General features: G+C 43.2%; 1 protein-coding gene across 2 annotated transcripts in view; it reads right to left on the bottom strand.

The window, feature by feature from the left end:
- Nucleotides 1-22,377, bottom strand: part of LOC124721651 (cysteine--tRNA ligase, mitochondrial) — a 99,312-nt gene that overhangs the window by 50,483 nt on the left and 26,452 nt on the right. For both annotated transcript variants that reach the window (XM_047246717.1, XM_047246718.1), the window contains one exon: nucleotides 16,734-16,947. In XM_047246717.1, coding sequence (XP_047102673.1) covers nucleotides 16,734-16,947 — 214 coding nt within the window. The remainder of the gene's footprint in view (nucleotides 1-16,733; nucleotides 16,948-22,377) is intronic.

Genomic DNA, 22,377 nt, shown 5'->3' with positions numbered 1-22,377 from the left:
TAATTGCGGAATGTGCAGGTGCACCATCATGCTGATACCACATACGTCGACGCGTTTCCAGTGGGACATTTTCGAGCAACGTTGGCAGATCATTCTGTAGAAACGTGATGTATGTTGCAGCTGTTTGGGCCCCTGCAATGAAGTGAGGACCAATGAGGTGGTCGCCAATGATTCCGCACCATACATTTACAGTCCACGGTCGCTGTCGCTCTACCTGTCTGAGCCAGCGAGGATTGTCCACGGACCAGTAATGCATGTTCCGTAGATTCACTGCCCCGTGGTTTGTGAAACCCACTTCATCGGTAAACAGGTAGAACTGCAACGCATTCTCTGTTCTTGCCCATTGACAGAATTGCACTCGATGATTAAAGTCATCACCATGTAATTGCTGATGTAGCGACACATGAAACGGGTGAAAGCGGTGACGATGCAGTATGCGCATGACACTACTTTGACTCAGTCCACCGGCTCTCGCAATGTCCCGTGTACTCATGTGTGGGCTCATGGCAACAGCAGCTAACACACCAACTGTACCCGCTTCTCCTGTGACGGGCCTGTTACCGACCCGTTTGCATGCTACGACCATACCTGTTGCATACAGTTGGCGGTAGATGTTTTGCAATGTGCGGCACACTGGATGCTCTCTGCCCGGGTACCGTTCTGCATACACCCTGCAGGCTTCAGCTGCATTTCGTCGACACTCGCCATAGATGAGTATCATCTCCGCCTTTTCAGAGTTCAAATACATCACGGTCACAGTTCCTACAACACTACACTATCACAGACGTCTGGTAACACGGTGTACTACAGTTGGTCTGCGTGCGGAGACGAATGCAGAATAACAATAGCAGCAAGCGCTACATGCGGACACTGTGACAGCTAGACCAAACCACAACAGTGCACTACAGCCACACTCGTAAACACGGTCGTCATCGTAAACATGTCCCTGCAGATGCTGCTCGCCGACTGTGGCCCGTGTTTGTTACAACACGCAACTGAACGTTGGAGGTTTCAAGCGTCAACTTTAGGTTACAATATCTCTGGATGTAATTAACATAGTACAATGCAACAGATGACACTGATTACGTATTTGTTTATATGTTCAGATGTGCTAACAAAACTAATGTGGTTCCATTTAAAAAAACGTAGGTTTGTGTTAAAAAACATACTTCCGTGCATTTTCGTATGGTTTGTATTAAACAATTACACTAGCCCCTCTCCTCACGTTCGGTCTGTGGAATCGGTTCGTCAGTATTTGATGTGGTTTACGAAATATATCCAGCGGTAACGTTAGGTGACTCACCCTGTATAAGAAGACAGCACAAGGAAGTAGGATGTGTTAGCATATACCTCACAACTTTCAGTACGCACATTCCCACATCAGGTGATTGCACATGAGGCCATTGGCAGAGAATAAAAGTTGTCCACATGGAATCAACATTATCTGTCACTTGTCTGTTGTGCTGTCAGGAGATCTCCGGTCACCAGCAGGTCCTGTGACATCATCTCTGAACTGACCATCTCCGTATGTTCGGAGACTTGACTTGCCAGTCTCCGCTGCTGCATGCTCAACCAAAAACTCATCACTTGAGTCTGTTGTCGGGTAAAATGTACTATACCAGTGTTGGAATGGGAGCAAGTTCATGAGTATAACTGAGAATTCCCAGCACTGCTGCTACACATACAAAAGCTGGGCATGATGATTATCTGTACATTTTATAAACTGGAGCCTCCACCACATTTTTGTTTGTATATGAACGCTAACCTCAGGAACTACTGTAGGCATTCTGATTTTTGAGGAGGATTTCTGTATATAGTTTACTAGCACTACACCACACAAGTCATCCAGTTGTAGCTACTTACAAGGGAAACTCCCTATTGCAACCCCCTCAGATTTAGTGGTAAGATGGGCCACTGGGTAGCCCGTCAAGAACTGAACACAGATCAAGCATGAAAACAGGAAGAACTTGTACTGAACAGTGGAAAAAATAAGCAATATAGAAACAGTGAACAATCCAAGATCAACATGTGCAACATCTAGTGATGTTGAATGACTCTGGAATCGTGGTCATGGGTTCACGGTGTTGGACTGCGAAAAGGGGAGATAGGTTCAAATTTCCCTCAGGCCCAACTTTTTTTTCCTCTCCACAAAATTATGAACTGTCCATCCGGTAACTGACATGTCTCTTTGCTGTATTCAGATTTGTGTTTGTACAGTGGAGTAACGTCCATTTGCAACAGCGATGTGTGACATAGGGACATACGCGGCACTCCCACAGAAATTCAAATGGGAGGTTCTTGGTAACCCTCCATACAGTCCAGTCCTTTCTCCCTGTGATTATGCCATTTTTGGTCCTCTTAAAAAGGCTCTGAGGGGCAAACAATTCACCTCGGATGACAACATCCAGCTGTACATGCGGAACTGGTTAAATTCGCAGCCCCGGGAATTTTATGAGACAGCCATTCACCGCCTTGTATCAAAGTGGTACAAGTGTCTCAACAGCCAGGGTCAATACTTCTAACATACAAGTACTGGTTTTTGTAATTATGCCTCTGGATTGTTTCTTTTTGAACGTCCCTTATAATATGTCACTCATCGAGCTCTGCCCTCAGATCTCAGAAGACTTGCAATTAGACTACTATGAACATTACACAAAGTTATTAATATTTCCAAGTCTACACAATGATAAAAATAACAGAGACAACAGTGGAACAGAGAGTCACAGGTGATCCAAAGTAATGTGTAATTTTTATTTTTCAGTACATATTGATGTTTTATTCATATATTAAAAGTTTGGAGTGTTCATAGTAAGCCACACTACCTCACATCAACTACATAAACAACAAATTTTGTTTCGAAATTACTACCAAAGTATGCATATTGCTGGAAATTGATAAGCTAAGGATGATTCCAGATCATCTGGAGGGGCATCACAGGTGGAAAGTGTTCATTGAACAATCATGACATCACTAAGTTGGCAGCAGTGGCGGCTGGTTATCATGTGATAATGTGCTACAGCAAACTATAAATACTGTACTAAAATTATGCCATTTCACTTCGAATTCGAGATGGAAATGGCACTAAAATTGTGGCATCTCCCTTTGAACGCGTGCTGGTATGAAAATAAAACAGACAAAACATGTTTTGTAGTGCTCTCTTCGTGATAAGTGGAAACCAGTGTTGAGTGCTGAAATAATGATCAGCTGCGCTATGATCAACTCAGAGAAGCAACGCAACTGTCTGTTTTCTGCCAAGCATGCTCTGATGTGACATCATCCATTCTGGTACTACATGTGTTACGTTACTCACAGCACCAGGCCAGTATTTTTCTTTGAAATTACATGTAGTGTATTGTGCAAACATAGAGTATAACGACTTTTTAAGGAGAAGATGTCATGACGGCACTGTGGGCAAATGGTGTAGAGCAAAGACGTAATTTGTGAATTTCGATTCCTACTGATACCAACTTTTTTCTTTTTATTACCAGAAATATTAAACTATTAATTTAAAAATAACAATTCAGTTTACATATGTAAAATTAATATATTTGATTCAGTTACGATTACTACCCTCATAAGTCAAAGGGCTATAGGCTAGATGGTGATAAAACATGTGAGTATAAGAAAATTTGGTATGAAAGAGTTTTCTGTAAATGATCTGCTAAAGACACCCTCTTCCAGAAGATCTTTGGAGGGAAAGTGAAATTTAAAGAGTTAGGTAGATGAACTTCAAATATAAATCTAACAACAGAGGGGCATGGGACGAGGCTCAGTGGTTTGGCTTACATAACACCAAAAGTTTTGAAATATTTGCAAAATATTTTGATCAGCATCTTAATTGACCAGAACCAATCCTTGAGCTTGAATGCTCAAAACTCATGAAAATCTACCAAAGAAATTAGAGAAGTTATTAAAACTTTGTAAAGCTAGTGGAGAACACTATTACAACAAAACATTTGAAATAGCTTCTACTAAAAAAAGAGCTAAAATTAATCTTTGAGCAAACTTGGAAAACAGAAAAACTCCCAGGAGAGTGAAAAGGTTTCATTTCATTGGTGCATTCACTACATCATCATTTTTCAAGATTATACAAAACAGACTTGAAGCAACAATGGAGAGTAATTTATGTGAATATCAACCGGGTTTTAGGAAGAGCAGATCATATTCTGAACAAATATTTAATCTGAAGTCAATTATTTGTCACTGATTACTGAATTCAAACAGTCAGCACTTTTATTCGAAATAGCATGTAGCATATTGTGCAAGTATAGAGTAATAGGGATTTTTAAAGCAGCATTATCATGACTCCACTGTGGGCAAGTGGTCTGAAGCATAGAATGGTAATTTACTGACATGGGTTTGATTCCTGTAGATACCAACCTTTTTTCCCCCGATTTTATTTTATTCCTCACAATGTTAAACTATTAATTATAAAATTTAAATATATTTAAACAGTTCAGTTTATACACACAAAATTAATATAATAAATTTAATTCTGATTACTACCATTGTAAGTCAAAATACTATAGACCATCACATTGTAGCACACTGGTATAATTTTGCACGAGCCGCCAGTGGCTATTAGTAAGCATGACTCATGGGACACATATACAGGGTGTTCAGAAACAGTCTGACAAGCTGGTAAGGATGTTGTAGGGTAAGTTGTGCTGAGAAATAATTATTAAGAAATAATTCAATACACTGTGTCATTTCCAAGTTAATTAGCATTGAAGTTAGCCAATCAACAGACCATTGTATGTGTAACTTCAAGCGGCCCACTGGACACTTTTTCACCAAACATTCTTCGTTTGGTTTCCTAAAACTGAACACGATAGTGATACAAAAATTGGACATGAGATGGTAGTAAGGACCAAACTCAAGCCAAATGCTGAGCAATTTCATACGTTATCATCTATGCTATGAGTACAACTGATTCTAATTGTATCTGGCAGGCCACTTGAATATGTGCAACCAATGGCCTGATCAGCTACTAACTTCAGTGCTAACTAACTCTGAAACAGAGCAACATATCAATTTTTTTCTTAACAATTATGTCTCAGCACAACCTACCCTGCAAATACCTTTATAAGCTTTTCAGACTGTTTCTGATCACCTTGTATATGATATATGCTCAGTGCTCACTGCCTGAAGGTCCACACCAGCATGCGGCTCAGCTCTTACGGAACCACTTATTGCGGATGAAAGATTTTGCCGATTAATTTTGCAATGTCAGCAAGGGGCAGCAGCAATGAACACGCCAGAGACTTAGACAGCAAACTATATGAAGTATGAAAGTACGTAAAGGCTCAATACCATGAGTCGTTTCTCCAGCAGGCCACTCAACATGAACACAGAGTAGTTATACCAAAATATTGAGTTGGAGACTTAATTTATTTGAGCAAACAGACCAGCTACTGAACCAGCTGATGAACTGGAAGAATGACCCTGAGGCAGACTCCGGAAGCAGCTGAGCCAAATGCAGGATTTACCAGACTGTGACCAGCCAGTGATATCCCACCAAACTCACCACATCACTCCTTATGCATTTAACTAATTGTATTCTCATCATATAACTAATGCTCCTTTGTAGTGAAGATATACATAAATCTGTGGCATGGCCATGGAGATCTGCATGGCAATCTCCTACGCCAATCTGTTTATGAGCCATCTAGAGGAAACCTTCCTAGCCTTGTTCAAGTTTACTGATGATATCTTCATGATCTGGACCCAAAACCAAGACACCCAATCCTCATTGCTACACAGCATCTATCACTACTCTCCCTTTTGCTTGACCTGGTCCTCCTCAAACAGAAGTGTACCTTGCTGGACACTGGCCTCTACCTCTCTGATGCTTCCATCCATACCTCTGTTCCCATCAAGCCCAGTAAACATCAACAGTATCTGCATTTTGATAGCTGTCAAACCTTCCACACCAAAAATTCACTTCCGTATAGTCTGAGCATGTGTGAACAACCCATCTGCCGTGATGAAAATTCCCATACCCAGTATGATGAAGGTCTCATTACAGACAATACCATCAAAAGCTAGTCCATAAATACACTCCTGGAAATGGAAAAAAGAACACATTGACACCTGTGTGTCAGACCCACCATACTTGCTCCGGACACTGCGAGAGGGCTGTACAAGCAATGATCACACGCACGGCACAGCGGACACACCAGGAACCGCGGTGTTGGCCGTCGAATGGCGCTAGCTGCGCAGCATTTGTGCACCGCCGCCGTCAGTGTCAGCCAGTTTTCCGTGGCATACGGAGCTCCATCGCAGTCTTTAACACTGGTAGCATGCCGCGACAGCGTGGACGTGAACCGTATGTGCAGTTGACGGACTTTGAGCGAGGGCGTATAGTGGGCATGCGGGAGGCCGGGTGGACGTACCGCCGAATTGCTCAACACGTGGGGCGTGAGGTCTCCACAGTACATCGATGTTGTTGCCAGTGGTCGGCGGAAGGTGCACGTGCCCGTCGACCTGGGACCGGACCGCAGCGACGCACGGATGCACGCCAAGACCGTAGGATCCTACGCAGTGCCGTAGGGGACCGCACCGCCACTTCCCAGAAAATTAGGGACACTGTTGCTCCTGGGGTATCGGCGAGGACCATTCGCAACCGTCTCCATGAAGCTGGGCTACGGTCCCGCACACCGTTAGGCCGTCTTCCGCTCACGCCCCAACATCGTGCAGCCCGCCTCCAGTGGTGTCGCGACAGGCATGAATGGAGGGACGAATGGAGACGTGTCGTCTTCAGCGATGAGAGTCGCTTCTGCCTTGGTGCCAATGATGGTCGTATGCGTGTTTGGCGCCGTGCAGGTGAGCGCCACAATCAGGACTGCATACGACCGAGGCACACAGGGCCAACACCCGGCATCATGGTGTAGGGAGCGATCTCCTACACTGGCCGTACACCACTGGTGATCGTCGAGGGGACACTGAATAGTGCACGGTACATCCAAACCGTCATCGAACCCATCGTTCTACCATTCCTAGACCGGCAAGGGAACTTGCTGTTCCAACAGGACAATGCACGTCCGCATGTATCCCGTGCCACCCAACGTGCTCTAGAAGGTGTAAGTCAACTACCCTGGCCAGCAAGATCTCCGGATCTGTCCTCCATTGAGCATGTTTGGGACTGGATGAAGCGTCGTCTCACGCGGTCTGCACGTCCAGCACGAACGCTGGTCCAACTGAGGCGCCAGGTGGAAATGGCATGGCAAGCCATTCCACAGGACTACATCCAGCATCTCTACGATCGTCTCCATGGGAGAATAGCAGCCTGCATTGCTGCGAAAGGTGGATATACACTGTACTAGTGCCGACATTGTGCATGCTCTGTTGCCTGTGTCTATGTGCCTGTGGTTCTGTCAGTGTGATCATGTGATGTATCTGACCCCAGGAATGTGTCAATAAAGTTTCCCCTTCCTGGGACAATGAATTCACGGTGTTCTTATTTCAATTTCCAGGAGTGTAGATTTTCTGCACCTTATGATCACACAACTCTAACCCTCCAACCACACCTAAGGACCAGCTACTAAGTAGCGCCCTCCTCATCACTCAATATCACCCCAGACTGGGACAACTGAATCATGTCTTTCATCAGGGTTTTGGTTGTCTATCATTCTGCCTGGAAATGAGGGACATCCTTGCCACAATCCTTCCCATCCCTTCTAAAGTGGTATTCTGCTATCTACCCAACCTATGCAATATCCTGGTCCATTCCTATGCCACACCTACTCCCAGTCCCTTGTCACATGGGTCATACCCCCATAGAAGACCTACATGCAAGGCCTGCCTGATTCACCCACCCAGCACATTTAACTCCAGGCCTATCATAGGCTCATCCTATCCCACTAAGGGCAGGGCCCATTGTGAAGCCAGCTACGTCATGCTGGTGCTCTGCTACAATTCCTGCATAGCATTTTGAGTGGACGTGACCACCAGTCAATTACGCAACTGAGTGAATGGTCACTCATAAGTTGTGCCTAAGAACAGAGTTAACCAACCAGTAATGGAACACATTGCTGAGGACAATATGCTCTATTCCAGCTGCTGCTTCACAATCTGTGCCACCCGTGTTCTTCCCCACAGTGCCAGATTTTGTAAACAACAACTTGCAACACATCCTTCATTTCCATAATAACCTGGCCAAAATCTCGGCTGATTCTCAGCACCCACACCTTCTTCCCCACAGAACAAGCAAACATTTACTCATTTCCTATAAACCATGAAGAACACAGGATGTAATCTTCTTAGAGAATGAGTAACACATGTTACTGTAAGTAAACCATTATTTTAAAAATCTGAATTGGATGAGTAGGAAATTGTTGAAAAACTGCTCCAAAATGACGCTGTGACTCGGAGCACAAGACAAGAAGATTTCATCAGTGAAATCCACATACACTGCATTCTCACATGGTTTCAGAGGTTTCTTTTCTGCACAAGGCTGAACTTGTGGGACAGGTATGAGTCTAGCTCCACAGTACACTATTTAAAGTGGCACTGATTCAGTGAGGGGAGAAGACTCACGAAAACAAGTGATAGTATGTCCCCCATTTGTATGTCAAATATAGAGGCATGTGGAAAGCGCTGTTTGACTTAATTACAAGTTGTGCCAAGAACAAGGTGGTCTACAAGACTGGCGATTCAGGCTCACTGATCTCTGTGCTGGCAGCGAACACGGCCCACAAAAGGGTGATAAAGAGTGCTGTGGCCGCCACCGAAGTGTGAGAAGATGCCTTCCCCCGGAAGAATGAAGATGACCAAGGCATTTCTTAGGTGGCTACCTAGGTGCTGCAATGAGGCAGTGCTCTAAGAAGGGCTGCTGCATGCCAGTCTCATAATGCGACCGCAAGGTTGCATAACTGGCCGAACAGGAGGAGACTGCTACTCTATGCCGTGACCGTGCAAACAGCCGATGGCGCGGGTGACAGCTTCCTGTTACATAACCTGTTGGACTTCCTTGTTATGGTAGAAGCTCTCCTGTCTGGCATGGACCCTCAGCCCAAGTGCTAGCTTGAGGGCAATATCACCAAGTAGTGCCACAATGCAGCGCGGTGCGTCAAGTGCTCTGGGGAGCATGACAGCTGCACCTACAAGTGCAGCAGGGGAGTTCTGTCGACTTGCACCCGGTGTGGTGAATTAAAAGTCACCAGCTGGCACAGCTGGTAGGCTTTTTCAAGCCACAACTGTGTCAAAGGCAGTGAGGTGGCTGCGGCAATGCAGCAGAGAAGAAGAAGACAACGATGATGGCACTGACGATGGGCACAAACCAGCCCGGCACAGCTGAGGGACAGTGCAGAAGCAGCTCCCCCTGCCAGCCGCGGGGATGACCGCCAAGGCGGATGGTTGAAATGTAGCTCACACCCCTGAGAAGAACAGCAGCATCAACTTCCGCACCGCCATGGAGGAAGCCACAGTGGCCCTCATGGCAGCAGAGAGAGCTACCTCTGTAGAGAATGAGGAGACCTTGAGGTGACTGTGTACAGTGTTTGACCAATGCCTATGTTCAGCAACAGGGATGCCAACCCCGATGACCACTCCTGCACCTATGTAGAATACCGCCTACAAGCAGAAGATTCCTAGTGTGCCTGCCCCTGTGACCATGCCAGCAGTGTTGCAGGAGAACAGCACCATGAAGATGTCCTTCATCCCTGTGGCAATGGCAGTGAAGCCGACAGCTAAGGGGACAGACAGTGCCAAGATTGAAGAAAGGAAGGCAGCATTCATCACCAATGTGCAAAAGGTTGTCATAGACATCCCAACAGAAACCATGCGGCCCAGCTCGAGGAAAAACTGCAGCAGAATTGCACCATACAGTAAACAGAAGATGCCAAACATCAGCGATCTGCCACAGATCAATAGCAGCTTGATGTTATGCCAAGTTTCCACCAACATGGCACAGAAGAAGACTCACCACAGCACACTGCACTGGATTGCTTTTACAATAACAAACTTTAGCTCTGACACAGTATTGATGCATGATACCCACTACTAACATAACCTACCCTTGCATGATCTGTCACAGGCAGCAAGTAATCTGCTACTGCTCTTATTACCCCGTCCAGACTATTGCAGAGGTTTTTTTTCCCTGAGCACTTGCCTTGGCCCTTTTTTCACTCTGCCCTTGAAACCTGTAGCTCAGGTTATAAATGCACTCTTGTGCAGTTTCTCCTGACTATGAGGTAGCTGGTTTGAAACAGGGTGGTGAAAAAAATTTCATCACTAATTTTTGGCTGGCAAAAGGAGGAGAGGTGATGGTATAGACTTCCTGATCATGAGACTTTATGTCGAAGTCCTGTGTTTAATTCCAAACCTCTCTACAGTGTCTTATGGAGTGAGGGCATGTGACACCATTGTCAGAGATCCAGCTATCAGCTGGGGACATTTGGCTTGGTTGTGAGATGAGTAGGCTATGTGCCAGCACCTTGTTTCAAATGGCTCTGAGCACTATGGGACTTAACAGCTGTGGTCATCAGTCCCCTAGAACTTAGAACTACTTAAACCTAACTAACCTAAGGACATCACACACATCCATGCCCGAGGCAGGATTCGAACCTGTGACCGTAGCAGTCGCGCGGTTCTGGACTGCGCGCCTAGAACCGCGAGACCACCGCGGCCGGCCCTTGTTTCACCCTCTCCCTTCTCTCATTACCAATAATACAAAGACAGCACTATACATACACTCATTACATACACCTATACAAAACTGTTACATTGAAGACACCTGAGACCCAGCTACACTTAAAACATCAGATGTGTAAGTCACCCAACCTGCATCAATGACAAAATTTTTGCACCAAGCATTACGCTAAATGAGTTAATTTATTAATTCTGGGAAAAACCAGCAGCCCTGTAAGAACCTTCATAGATTTACACTGTGAGATTCATATTACAATCTTCCCATAAGCTTGAAACAACTGGTATTATGCATCACGTGGCCAATCTATGTGGTTCAATTCCTCCATAGTGCAAACAACTTCATAACCATAGACAAGTTGATTCTTCCAGTACTCTGATACTGATAGACATATGGATGAGTCTTCTTTCCCTGTGTACCACTGAAGCTTAGAGACCTATCAGAAACATATCTGGTACATAATTATATTCTGACATCATGATAGGCAATGACACTTTTCATTTGACTATTGCCCATGGCCATACAGTAGGCATTGGCAAACAATGACTATACTGGCAGGTATTGACTCCAATGATGCATTGCTGCTACATACGCTACGGTGGCTCCACCACCTTCTCCCCAAGGAAGAAGGTATGCAGTATTCACATCTGCACTACAACCGTACTGCAACTCATGCACACCCGTGTCTCATAGCTGGCCTAAGCTTTAGGCATCATCCACTTCCTGCACAGGCATTGGCAAGCCAGCTCGATGATAACAGTTCCTAGCACAACAACAACAACAACACATACAATGCGGCTTGTTATCGCCGGGAGTGAAGGACACCACCACATCAGGCACTGCTTTTGGCACCTTGTGACGATCCTGTCGATGACAACAGGTGTAGCCACCTTGGGACTATTTCCCTCCACAAATCATGTGTGTGAAAATAGCTTACACTGACTCAGCAGTACTTAGGCCAGCGCATGGCCTCCAAGAAGCCAATCTTCATTATGCCAATCTTCACTACGAGTTACGCTGAGCAATTGCACCAACTGCTCTGTGGTTCCTCATTCAGAGTAAATCTTGACCAGCACAGACCTCCGCTGATCTGATGAATCCTTCTCTCAGTGGACACCAACTTGCAGAACTAGGCCCATGCTATGCCTCACAGCTAGGGCACCATCACACTCCTTCAACAGAGTTACTGGCATTATTTTACCTCCTTTCATAGCTCTCTGTGTTGTTACTCACTCAGTGTGATCTCTTTCTGTAACTGTATCCTGAATAAATGTGTTATTACTTCCAGTCTACTTGATTGGTGTTTAATCTGTATGTACTGAAACCCAGTCCATAGTAGATTGGTGACGAGGATAGTTACAGCCCCACAGCATTCTCCTCTCATTCACCATCTGGCCACTGCCTCCCTGCTCCGATGCTGCTTTCTGTTGCTCTACAGGTTGCAGCCATGGGTGATCTTTTACCGATGGAGTCACTGTTTTGAAGATTGGCAATGAGGATAAAGTTTGGATCACTCTCACAGGCTTGTACGCTTGTCCACTGTAACAGATGGGCACTTAGGATAAAACTCTTCTTTTTGACATCTCTTTTCATTATTGGCAACGCAGTTTCCATGGTGCTCTGTCCATTTCATTGTTGTCACCAAGGGTCACCAAATTCTTTGCTCCATTTTTGTCCACGTAACACAACTGGTGACAATCCTAGCATCCCAGTCTCATCTGCCATCCAGTTGCCACCCTCTCCAGCCACCCAATGCTGCTTCCTGCTGCATTAGAACATTATAGCCATGCATACTACCTTCTTGAGAGTGGTAATGCTTCAGACAGAAAAACTAGCGGTGTGATCGTGAATTTTTCACTAGCTCCAGTGCTGCTTCTACAAGACTCATCCCTTACATGGTTTGGTGATGATATGTTTCATTTTCACCCTCAGTTGTGCTTAGTGAAGATTCTACTAGCTGACTAAGTCTGCCAACTTTTGCCTGTTTGGCTCTAGTGCTGCCTTTTTCGGTTCTTATCAGTTATTCACACCAAGCTCTCTGTTTGCCTCTGGTCTGTCTCCGTTTTTCTCCCTTGATCTAGTATGGCTTCTAATCTCTTGTGCCTTTTCTGAATTATCTTCACACCTGTTACTCTTGATGTCCTCCATCTTCTGGGAGACAGGATTGGAGTACATTCCAGCAGCATCGAGATCTGTCCCACATTCACCTTCAGCCCTCCTTGCGCTACATGATGCTGCTTCCTGTTGCACATGCATGTCACAGCCATAGCAGGCCCTCATCTCGAGGGTGGCACAGCTATAGACATCAGCTGGCCAAGGGGCTCCAGCTCAATTCTGCTGCATCAGACCCTTTGCAGTCACCCTCCATCCATCTCTGGTGTAATCCGGCCTCTGGGGTCTTCTGGCCTACAGGGTCATCTGGTACCCACAGCTCCGCCAGCCTGCGATGAGTCTGGTTCACCGTCATCATCCTACTGGCTACCTCAGCTCCACAGGACCATTCATTCCCCATTCCTTATCCCATTATTCCCTTCCGGGCTCTTATGCATGCTCTGGAGCTCTGCCTTTCTTTTCTCAACAGACTGCTTTCTCTGGCATTCTACTCTCTTCCTTCCCGTGCTCTCTCATGCATACCAGAGTGGCATACATGCAATGAAGCATTCTTCCAGTGTGCATGCCCTTTCCCTACCATGCTTTCTCCATATTGGATCCTCTGGCAGCTTCACACTCAACTGATTCCTCCAGTGCTCCACCTTTTTCATTTCTACATTCCTTCCTGACTGCTCTATGTCATCAGTCCTGCAACATCCTAGTCTTAATATGTTTCTTTTTTAAGTTGCACCCATTCTTGGTCGCTCCATTGCCTGCTGTCACACCTGGGCTTTCCACAACATCCACATCATGACATCTCTCAACCTCAGGTAGCAGTTCTGGGGTCAGGGCTATGACCGTCATTGGCTCCCCAGACACAATCGGACATCCCACATCATGTAGGAGGCGGCACTACTCCCATTGTAGAAACCTGTTGACACTCCTCTGTCCAGCATCCGGTGGGTGCAACCGTCTCTTTCTCCCCACAAGATGGAAGGGGTACACCAGCTTGATGATACCAGTTCCAGGGAGCAGCCAGCACAACAACAAATACAATGTGGTTTATTATCACCAGGAACTCAAGACGCCACCACTGAAGGCGCTACTCTCACCGCCTGATGGGATTCATTTTGACGACTGCAGGTGCAGCCAGCATGGAACTATTTCTGTTCACAAGTCATGCGCCTGAAAATAGTCTGAGCTGTATACTGCTGTCTCAGCAGTACCTAGGCCAGGACACTGCCTCCAAGAACAGGCTATGCCGGGAGTTATGATGGGCCATTGCACTGACCACTCTGCAGTTACTCACCTGGAGTAACTCCTGACCAGTGCTGACATCTGCCAAACTGATGAATCCTTCCCTCAGCGGAAACCAACTCACAGACCTACGCCCCGTTCTACGTCGCACTCCTAAGGCTCCATCATGCTCCTTCAACAAGTTACCTGCCTGGTGTTATCTCCTTTAGTAACTCCCTACATGGTTACTTGCTTAGTGTTCTCTCTTCCTGTAACCCATATTGAACTGTACAGTTACCTGCTAGTCTTCTCTCTTCCTGTAACTGTACCCTGAATAAATGCGTTATTACTTCCAGTCTCCCCCCCATGAACCATGGATCTTGCCGTTGGTGGGGAGGCTTGCGTGCCTCAGTGATACAGAGAGCCATACCGTAGGTGCAACCATAACAGAGGGGTATCTGTTGAGAGGCCAGACAAACGTGTGGTTCCTGAAGAGGGGCAGCAAACTTTTCAGTAGTTGCAAGGGCAACAGTCTGGATGATTGACTGATCTGGCCTTGTAACACTAACCAAAATGGTCTTGCTGTGCTGGTACTGCGAACGGGGAAACTACGGCCGTAATTTTTCCCGAGGGCATGCAGCTTTACTGTATGGTTAAATGATGATGGTGTCCTCTAGGGTAAAATATTCCGGAGGTAAAATAGTCCCCCATTCGGATCTCCGGGCGGGGACTACTCAGGAGGATGTCGTTATCAGGATAAAGAAAACTGGCGTTCTACGGATCGGAGCGTGGAATGTCAGATCCCTTAATCGGGCAAGTAGGTTAGAAAATTTAAAAAGGGAAATGGATAGGTTAAAGTTAGATATAGTGGGAATTAGTGAAGTTCAGTGGAAGGAGGAACAAGATTTCTGGTCAGGTGACTACAAGGTTATAAACACAAAATCAAATAGGGGTAATGCAGGAGTAGGTTTAATAAAGAATAAAAAAATAGGAGTGCGGGTAAGCTACTACAAACAGCATAGTGAACGCATTATTGTGGCCAAGATAGATACAAAGCCCACACCTACTACAGCAGTACAAGTTTATATGCCAACTAGCTCTGCAGATGACGAAGAAATTGAAGAGATGTATGATGAAATAAAAGAAATTATTCAGATTGTGAAGGGAGACGAAAATTTAATAGTCATGGGTGACTGGAATTCGGCAGTAGGAAAAGGGAGAGCAGGAAACATAGTATGTGAATATGGATTGGGGCTAAGAAATGAAAGAGGAAGCCGCCTGGTAGAATTTTGCACAGAGCACAACTTAATCATAGCTAACACTTGGTTCAAGAATCACGAAAGAAGGGTGTATAAAGGCAAACCTACGTTTCTAGCATTTGTAGACTTAGAGAAAGCTTTTGACAGTGTTGACTGGAATACACTCTTTCAAATTCTGAAGGTGGCAGGGGTAAAACACAGGGAGCGAAAGGCTATTTACAATTTGTACAGAAACCAGATGGCAGTTATAAGAGTCGAGGGACATGAAAGGGAAGCAGTGGTTGGGAAGGGAGTGAGACAGGGTTGTAGTCTCTCCCCGATGTTATTCAATCTGTATACTGAGCAAGCAGTGAAGGAAACAAAAGAAAAATTCAGAGTAGGTATTAAAATCCATGGAGAAGAAATAAAAATTTTGAGGTTCGCCGATGACATTGTAATTCCGTCAGAGACAGTAAAAGACTTGGAAGAGCAGTTGAATGGAATGGATAGTGTCTTGAAAGGAGAGTATAAGATGAACATCAACAAAAGCAAAACGAGGATAATGGAATGTAGTCGAATTAAATCGGGTGATGCTGAGGGAATTAGATTAGGAAATGAGACACTTAAAGTAGTAAAGGAATTTTGCTATTTGGGGAGCAAAATAACTGATGATGGTCGAAGTCGAGAGGATATAAACCGTAGACTGGCAATGGCAAGGAAAGAGTTTCTGAAGAAGAGAAATTTGTTAACATCGAGTATAGATTTAAGTGTCAGGAAGTCATTTCTGAAAGTATTTGTATGGGGTGTAGCCATGTATGGAAGTGAAACATGGACGATAAATAGTTTGGACAAGAAGAGAATAGAAGCTTTTGAAATGTGGTGCTACAGAAGAACGCTGAAAATTAGGTGGGTAGATCACATAACTAATGAGGAAGTACTGAACAGGATTGGGGAGAAGAGAAGTTTGTGGCACAACTTGACTAGAAGAAGGTATCGGTTGGTAGGACATGCTGAGGCATCAAGGGATCACCAATTTAGTATTGGAGGGCAGCGTGGAGGGTAAAAATTGTAGAGTGAGACTAAGAGATGAATACACTAAGCAGATTCAGAAGGATGTAGGTTGCAGTAGGTACTGGGAGATGAAGATGCTTGCACAGGATAGAGTAGCATGGAGAGCTGCATCAAACCAGTCTCAGGACTGAAGACCACAACAACAACTTCCAGTCTACTTGACTGTTGTTTTATCCATGTGTACCAAACCCCGATCCATAACAGAATGTTTCGGCACCTCTACCATGACCCATTCAGACTCCACAGCTTTATGTTGCATATTCAAAAGCAATTCAAAATGTGTTCATTAGATGTAAACAATATAAAGTTGCTCTGAACATCTGGAAGCCACTTATTGGTGTGTAATTCGATTCAAGACCTTTACTACAACTTTCCCTACTGTTTTGTCTTAACCCGAGCAGTACAGTATATTATAGTCAGATCAAATGATAAGTATAGTATAAGAGTACCTTGCAATTGCTGAACATTCGATATGCCAACCAGGTCGGCCTTTTCCCCATGGTGCTAGCCAGAAGGGTTCATATTCCTTTGACCCTTTCCATAAAGCAAAGTCCTGAGGAGACCTCTTCTCCATAGCATTAGAAATCTCTTCTGCTTCATCAATAACAACCTGAACAAGTTTACCATAACCTGGTAAGCTCTTAACATCAAAATACACAGAACCTGAAACAAAAACTTGCATTAACATTAATAGTTCCACGATCTCTTAAAAGAACAACCATGTAATGAATAATTGAGAATGTATGTATTTAATTTCTACAAGTACAAAGAAAATTATACAACAATCATTGGACATTAGTGGGAACTATTAACATTAGTTTCTTATTTATTATTTATAATTTAATTGATACCAGTCACATCTATTACTGTGGATTTACAAGTGCATTTTTGTGTAACATAGCAATAAGTCTTCATTGTCAAGTTAAAAGTATATCTTCAAGATTGTTCTTTCATGTTGGTGTCAACATGCATTCCCTGTTTTACATTTACAATATTTATTTTTGTTTGACTGGTATAAATCAGTTTTAAGATTGGCACTGTGCTTTTTATAAGTAACAGAACAAATAAATAATTTCAGACATTAATTTCTCAAGAAACACGTAAAAGACTAAAAACTGCTGAGATTATTAAACAGTGAACCCATAAGAAGAAAGCTGAAACCAAATATTTCTCTCCATGAAATACCGGATACAAAAATCATGAGAGACTGAGTGCAAAATAAATGACTGCCTGGATTTTTCAGATTAATGGAAATAATACAAGGGCCTTCTTTTTAACTTTTTACAAAAACAATGCAAGGATAACGCGTTTCTGCATAGGATTTACCAACCAATTTTGGAAAAATTTTGTCCAATATGATGTTGATAGATAAAAAACATGATTTTGTAAGGATTCAAAAGGGTCTCGAGATGATGAAAATCACTGTCCGTGCACTTTTTATTTGACATACGGGAACGAAAAGAAGTTGTAACGTGGTAGGTCAAGTGAGTACAGGCGGTGAGACATTAATTCTATGTTTTCTCCATCAAATAATCAGTTTTCAAATAACTTACAAGAATGTACTTGGGTGATATCATTGACAACCACCCATATTCTGACCAGGTGACAACTCTGTCATTTTCAAGGCAAAACTGCAGCAAGTAAGTGCTATGAAAGAGAATTTAAAACTTTTGTTTGCAGAGCAGTTCTGGAAAGATGACCCACTACTCTCTCTCTCTCTCTCTCTCTCTCTCTCTCTCTCTCTCTGCCTTGCAGCACTAGCACAAGCCATTGCCAGCCCAGCACTGCCGCCCAGGTCAAACACCGTAGAGTGAGCTCTGCAATATGCCATCCCTGCCTTGTTCTGCATGGTTCACAGGTCAACACCAGACTGTGCTCACAAGTCTTGGGTGCATACTCTTCTCAGATAATGTACAGAAAATCATGTGGTTAACACAAGTATTCTACTCAGTTTGTGACATCCGGCTGATTGGCTACTGTCCTCCAAGTCTGCTGTTCCAACCTAAAATACCTGCATAAGGTGCAGCTTTGCCATCCTAACCTCTACTACAGCGGAAGAACAACATTTGACCTGTTACAGTACGAATTCAGCCAATGTTGTTTTTTAGTGGTTAATAAAATTGTCTGATACCTTGTTTCCCTGCCCCTATATTGCTGTAGTCTGTTTTCCCTGTCTCTTGCAGTTATTGTGTGTTAATTGCTTGTTTTTGGCTTTTCCTATGGTATCAGCAATTGCAGAGAGTTTGAAGACTATGCTTCCACGTATGTTATCTAGATGATACTGTTCAATTATGTCTCAATGTTTGTTCTACATTGCTTTACATAGCAGGAGGCACCTATCTGTATTTCATTGTGTGTACCTTTCTGATATGGTAATTCTGTGAATTGCGATTTGTTCACAGAGCATCACATTTGGTATAACTTCCCATGTTAGTATTACATCGAGGGTTTTTCTCTTTAATACAGTTGCATTTACATTACTGTGAAACTCTGCTACACCATTATATGTTAGTGAGTGTCCCTCATTGTTTGTGATGTATAGGTTAAGTTTATCTCATGTCCTTATCTTGGAATGGGCATTGACATCTGCCATTATAACTAGGCATTTTTTTCCTCAGCAAAAAAGCCTTTGCGCCCTATCATGTTAGTGTAGGGTTCAACTTCATCTGTGTACCGAGTTGTAATCAACAATACCTGTCTGGCTTGTTTTAATTCTGCCATGGCAAAGAGTTGAGTGCATAAGTGCAAGATATGTTTCATAGGCACTTTTGGTTCTTTATAATGATGGTTGTCTTAGATTTTCTGTGTCCTGTTATTACTCTGATGTCTTGTATGTAACAAGTGACCATCACAAGAATAAGGCTCCTGGAGAGCCATCGTGTTCACATGTAGTTCTGTCTTACCTCACTGATTTCTGCATTAAACATTATTTTCCGGTGAGCATTTAACTACAAGGTTCTCATGACTATTTGGTATACACATAACATTCTTTCCCAGTTTTTGCTGGACTGAAGTACAGATGACCGTCATATCTTATCAGATTCTTGTAGATCTAAATTTAAATTCAGGCCTTTAGACCTTCTGGTGCATGGTCTTCATAGCAAATTACACAATTCTAGTGTAGCCGTTGACAGGTTTTCAACCCTTAATATCATTCCGTCTGTTCGGTTAACAGGAAGCATACTGATCAGACCTTTGAACGACTGAGTCTTATGATAAGTCTCTGTGTGGTTTGTAATATGTCCCTAGACTTTAATTTTGTGATTCATAGCTCTCTCCGTAGTTTTATACAGTCCAGTGCAACATCTGGGTTTGAAGTCTCCATGTTAGCTCTGAACTATTTTTGGTATCTATGCCTGCTGTTTTTATATCATGCATGGGAGTTTCCGTTTGATGATGGTGTCACCGTGTAAGAGCCCAGGTATAAGAGCTGCAATGGTGGGTGTTGCATTTCCTTGTGTTTGTTGTGTTTCACTGGGTGTCATACTGGTCTTAAACATTAGCACTGGAGGCAAGGGTCCAGATGGAGGTTTGTCTCACTGGGGGTCTGAATATGATGTGCATAATCAGATATTGTGTTACCCAGCCAGTGAAGGACCTAGCACTATATGTGACCTGCTTCTTGTGATTGTTCAACTGATGATTGAGATATTCTTACTGCATTCTTCATTCTGTTTTTCACATGTTTCTGGGTTCAGGGTTACCCAATGAAATAAGTTATTCTTCACTTGTCTTCTGACCTAATAATATATACCCCTGTAGGCACATTTGGTTAACAAAATCAATCATGTAAAGGTAACAATACTGTACTGTCTCTGTTGCAAATACAGATGGGTGGATGTCAATCTACTGATGACAAGCATATAAGCAAACCAGATAGCTGAACAGAGATTTGAACCATCGCCCCCATCCCTCCAAGTGCCAACGCCCCCCCCCCCCCCCCCTCTGAATTTTTTATCCACAGAAGAGAACAAAAAGTGGGGTTTCTCAAAGAAATTCGTTCGATTAAGGCATAATAACCCAGAAAATTTTAATAAGCGTAATTGACAGCAACATCCGGAAAGAGATACAGCTACAGATTTAAAATATAACAGCCAGATCATATATGGGCAACTGTTCAACATCAACTAATCCTGCTGTGTTGCGGCAAACACAGAATAAGAGGAAGGAAACAGGAACAAATCAGGTGACAAATGTTGCAGAGCAGCTGATAAATTAACTGACTACTGTGCAATAAAGCTTTGAAAATCTTGGAATTGTGCAGCATATAATTAAAAAGGAAAGACTATTTCAAAAATAACCGAAAGGGTGTTGAACTTAAAAACAGAAAAATATTTCCAAATGTAATCAGGTGTAGCAAGTGAGCATATGTGTGTGTGTGTGTGTGTGTGTGTGTGTGTGTGTGTGAGAGAGAGAGAGATTGCATTCTGATGAACAACGCAAACTTTAATAGCTGAGCTATGCTAACTTTCACCTTATTATGTGCCTGAATGCTACTCAATGCTTCAGAGGTTGTCTTTCACAATACCATTTCTTGTCTTGCATCCAGGATTTTCCACTATTTTCTTTCATAATAATTTAGACTGTATCTATTCTCTATATCTCACTATACTTTTGCTATCTCTTGTTCCATGGCCCATCAGAAATTTGGGCAGCCTTCTGGAAAGTCTGAAAACTTGCTCCCTCTGGGTAACACTTCAAAAACTGGCATCAAGCTACTAGGCAGTCCTACCTCCACAGACTGGCCCCAATATGGTGAACCTATCATGTGGAATGACCTCAAATATCGTACTGCTGACAACAAATGATATACTCATCAGTTTTGCTGCAGGTCGTGCTTGTTTACCTCAACAGTGATCAGCAAATCTTCCAGTGGCCGTTCTTTGAACTCTGGCTTTATCTACATGATTTGCATTAGGTTATATTGTACTAGTGACAAATTTTGCTACTATTTCAGACTGAACAGACTCTCTCGCTCTCTCTCTCTCTCTCTCTCTCTCTCTCTGGGGAAGTTTAGTATTCATTGACTTATCTGTGCGGTCATATAATGTTCTGACTATGCCCAGGAAAAATAAGCTATAAAAAATAACAGACAAATACCCATTTTGCTTTACTATCTTCAACTGTCCCCCCTGGGGCACATTCAGCCACGAGCACTCACAACATACCTCCCAGGCAGATGGGTGGAATAGTCTGCCCCTGAGGCATCCTGAGCACATGAAGTAAATTGTGGTATTTTGTATGACACTATAATGTCAATAACTGCCATTTCAAAGGCTTTTAGTGAGATGTTTAAGTATTGTGGTATGTATTATCATCATGCAATATGATGCAATTTTCCAATCTGAGGAGTCACACTTTAAATGAAAAAAGGAACTTAAAAGCCCACATGTCAATCCAAAGCAAGGATCTACTGTGTCACTCCAAAGCGAGGATCTACTGATGATTTACATGCGTGGTTAGACTGACGCATTCATGTACAAAGTTCATTTGTTGGAAAAACAGCTTGGTACAGAATATGTCTTCCATTACTTAAGTTACCTCCACCATAAAGCTTTTGTGTATTACCCAACAGAGCATAGTGCAGCTTTATCCAATTTTTAAGACAGAGTTCGGGGTATGAGGTTCTATACAGCACAGAATACAAAATGAAATTATTTACAACTTTGGTTTAGGTTCCACCAAAAACTATATCTTTGAATATGCTAATAGATAGGTATTATAGAACCATTAACTAATTACTATTTTCTTGTGAGGTCCATGTAAATACATTTTAAAATAAGTTGTAAAGTTGACACAGATCATGTCTAAGTTTGGGACAGTGTTATGTCACAACTACTATTCTTCTCGTGAAAAAAATAAAATTTTAAAAATGCAGGAAAGACTCAGCTTCACGATCAAACACTGAGGAAAAGCCTGCATATTGTTACAGCTTGGGCATCTGACACTAAATGTTTCTTCAGAAGTAAATAACAGTAAATGTCATCTTTTACAAACGTAATAAAATGTTTGTAATTTACCTTAGTTTGATTTTTGAGTTGTAGAAAACTTTTCATCACTGGGTTTGGTTGACAATCAAAGAAAGGTGGTTTC

Source organism: Schistocerca piceifrons, chromosome X, assembly GCF_021461385.2.
Source record: "Schistocerca piceifrons isolate TAMUIC-IGC-003096 chromosome X, iqSchPice1.1, whole genome shotgun sequence".
Taxonomy (NCBI): Eukaryota; Metazoa; Arthropoda; class Insecta; order Orthoptera; family Acrididae; genus Schistocerca; species Schistocerca piceifrons.
Note: the sequence above shows the minus strand (reverse complement) of the source record. Positions and strands in the feature narration are given on the sequence as shown.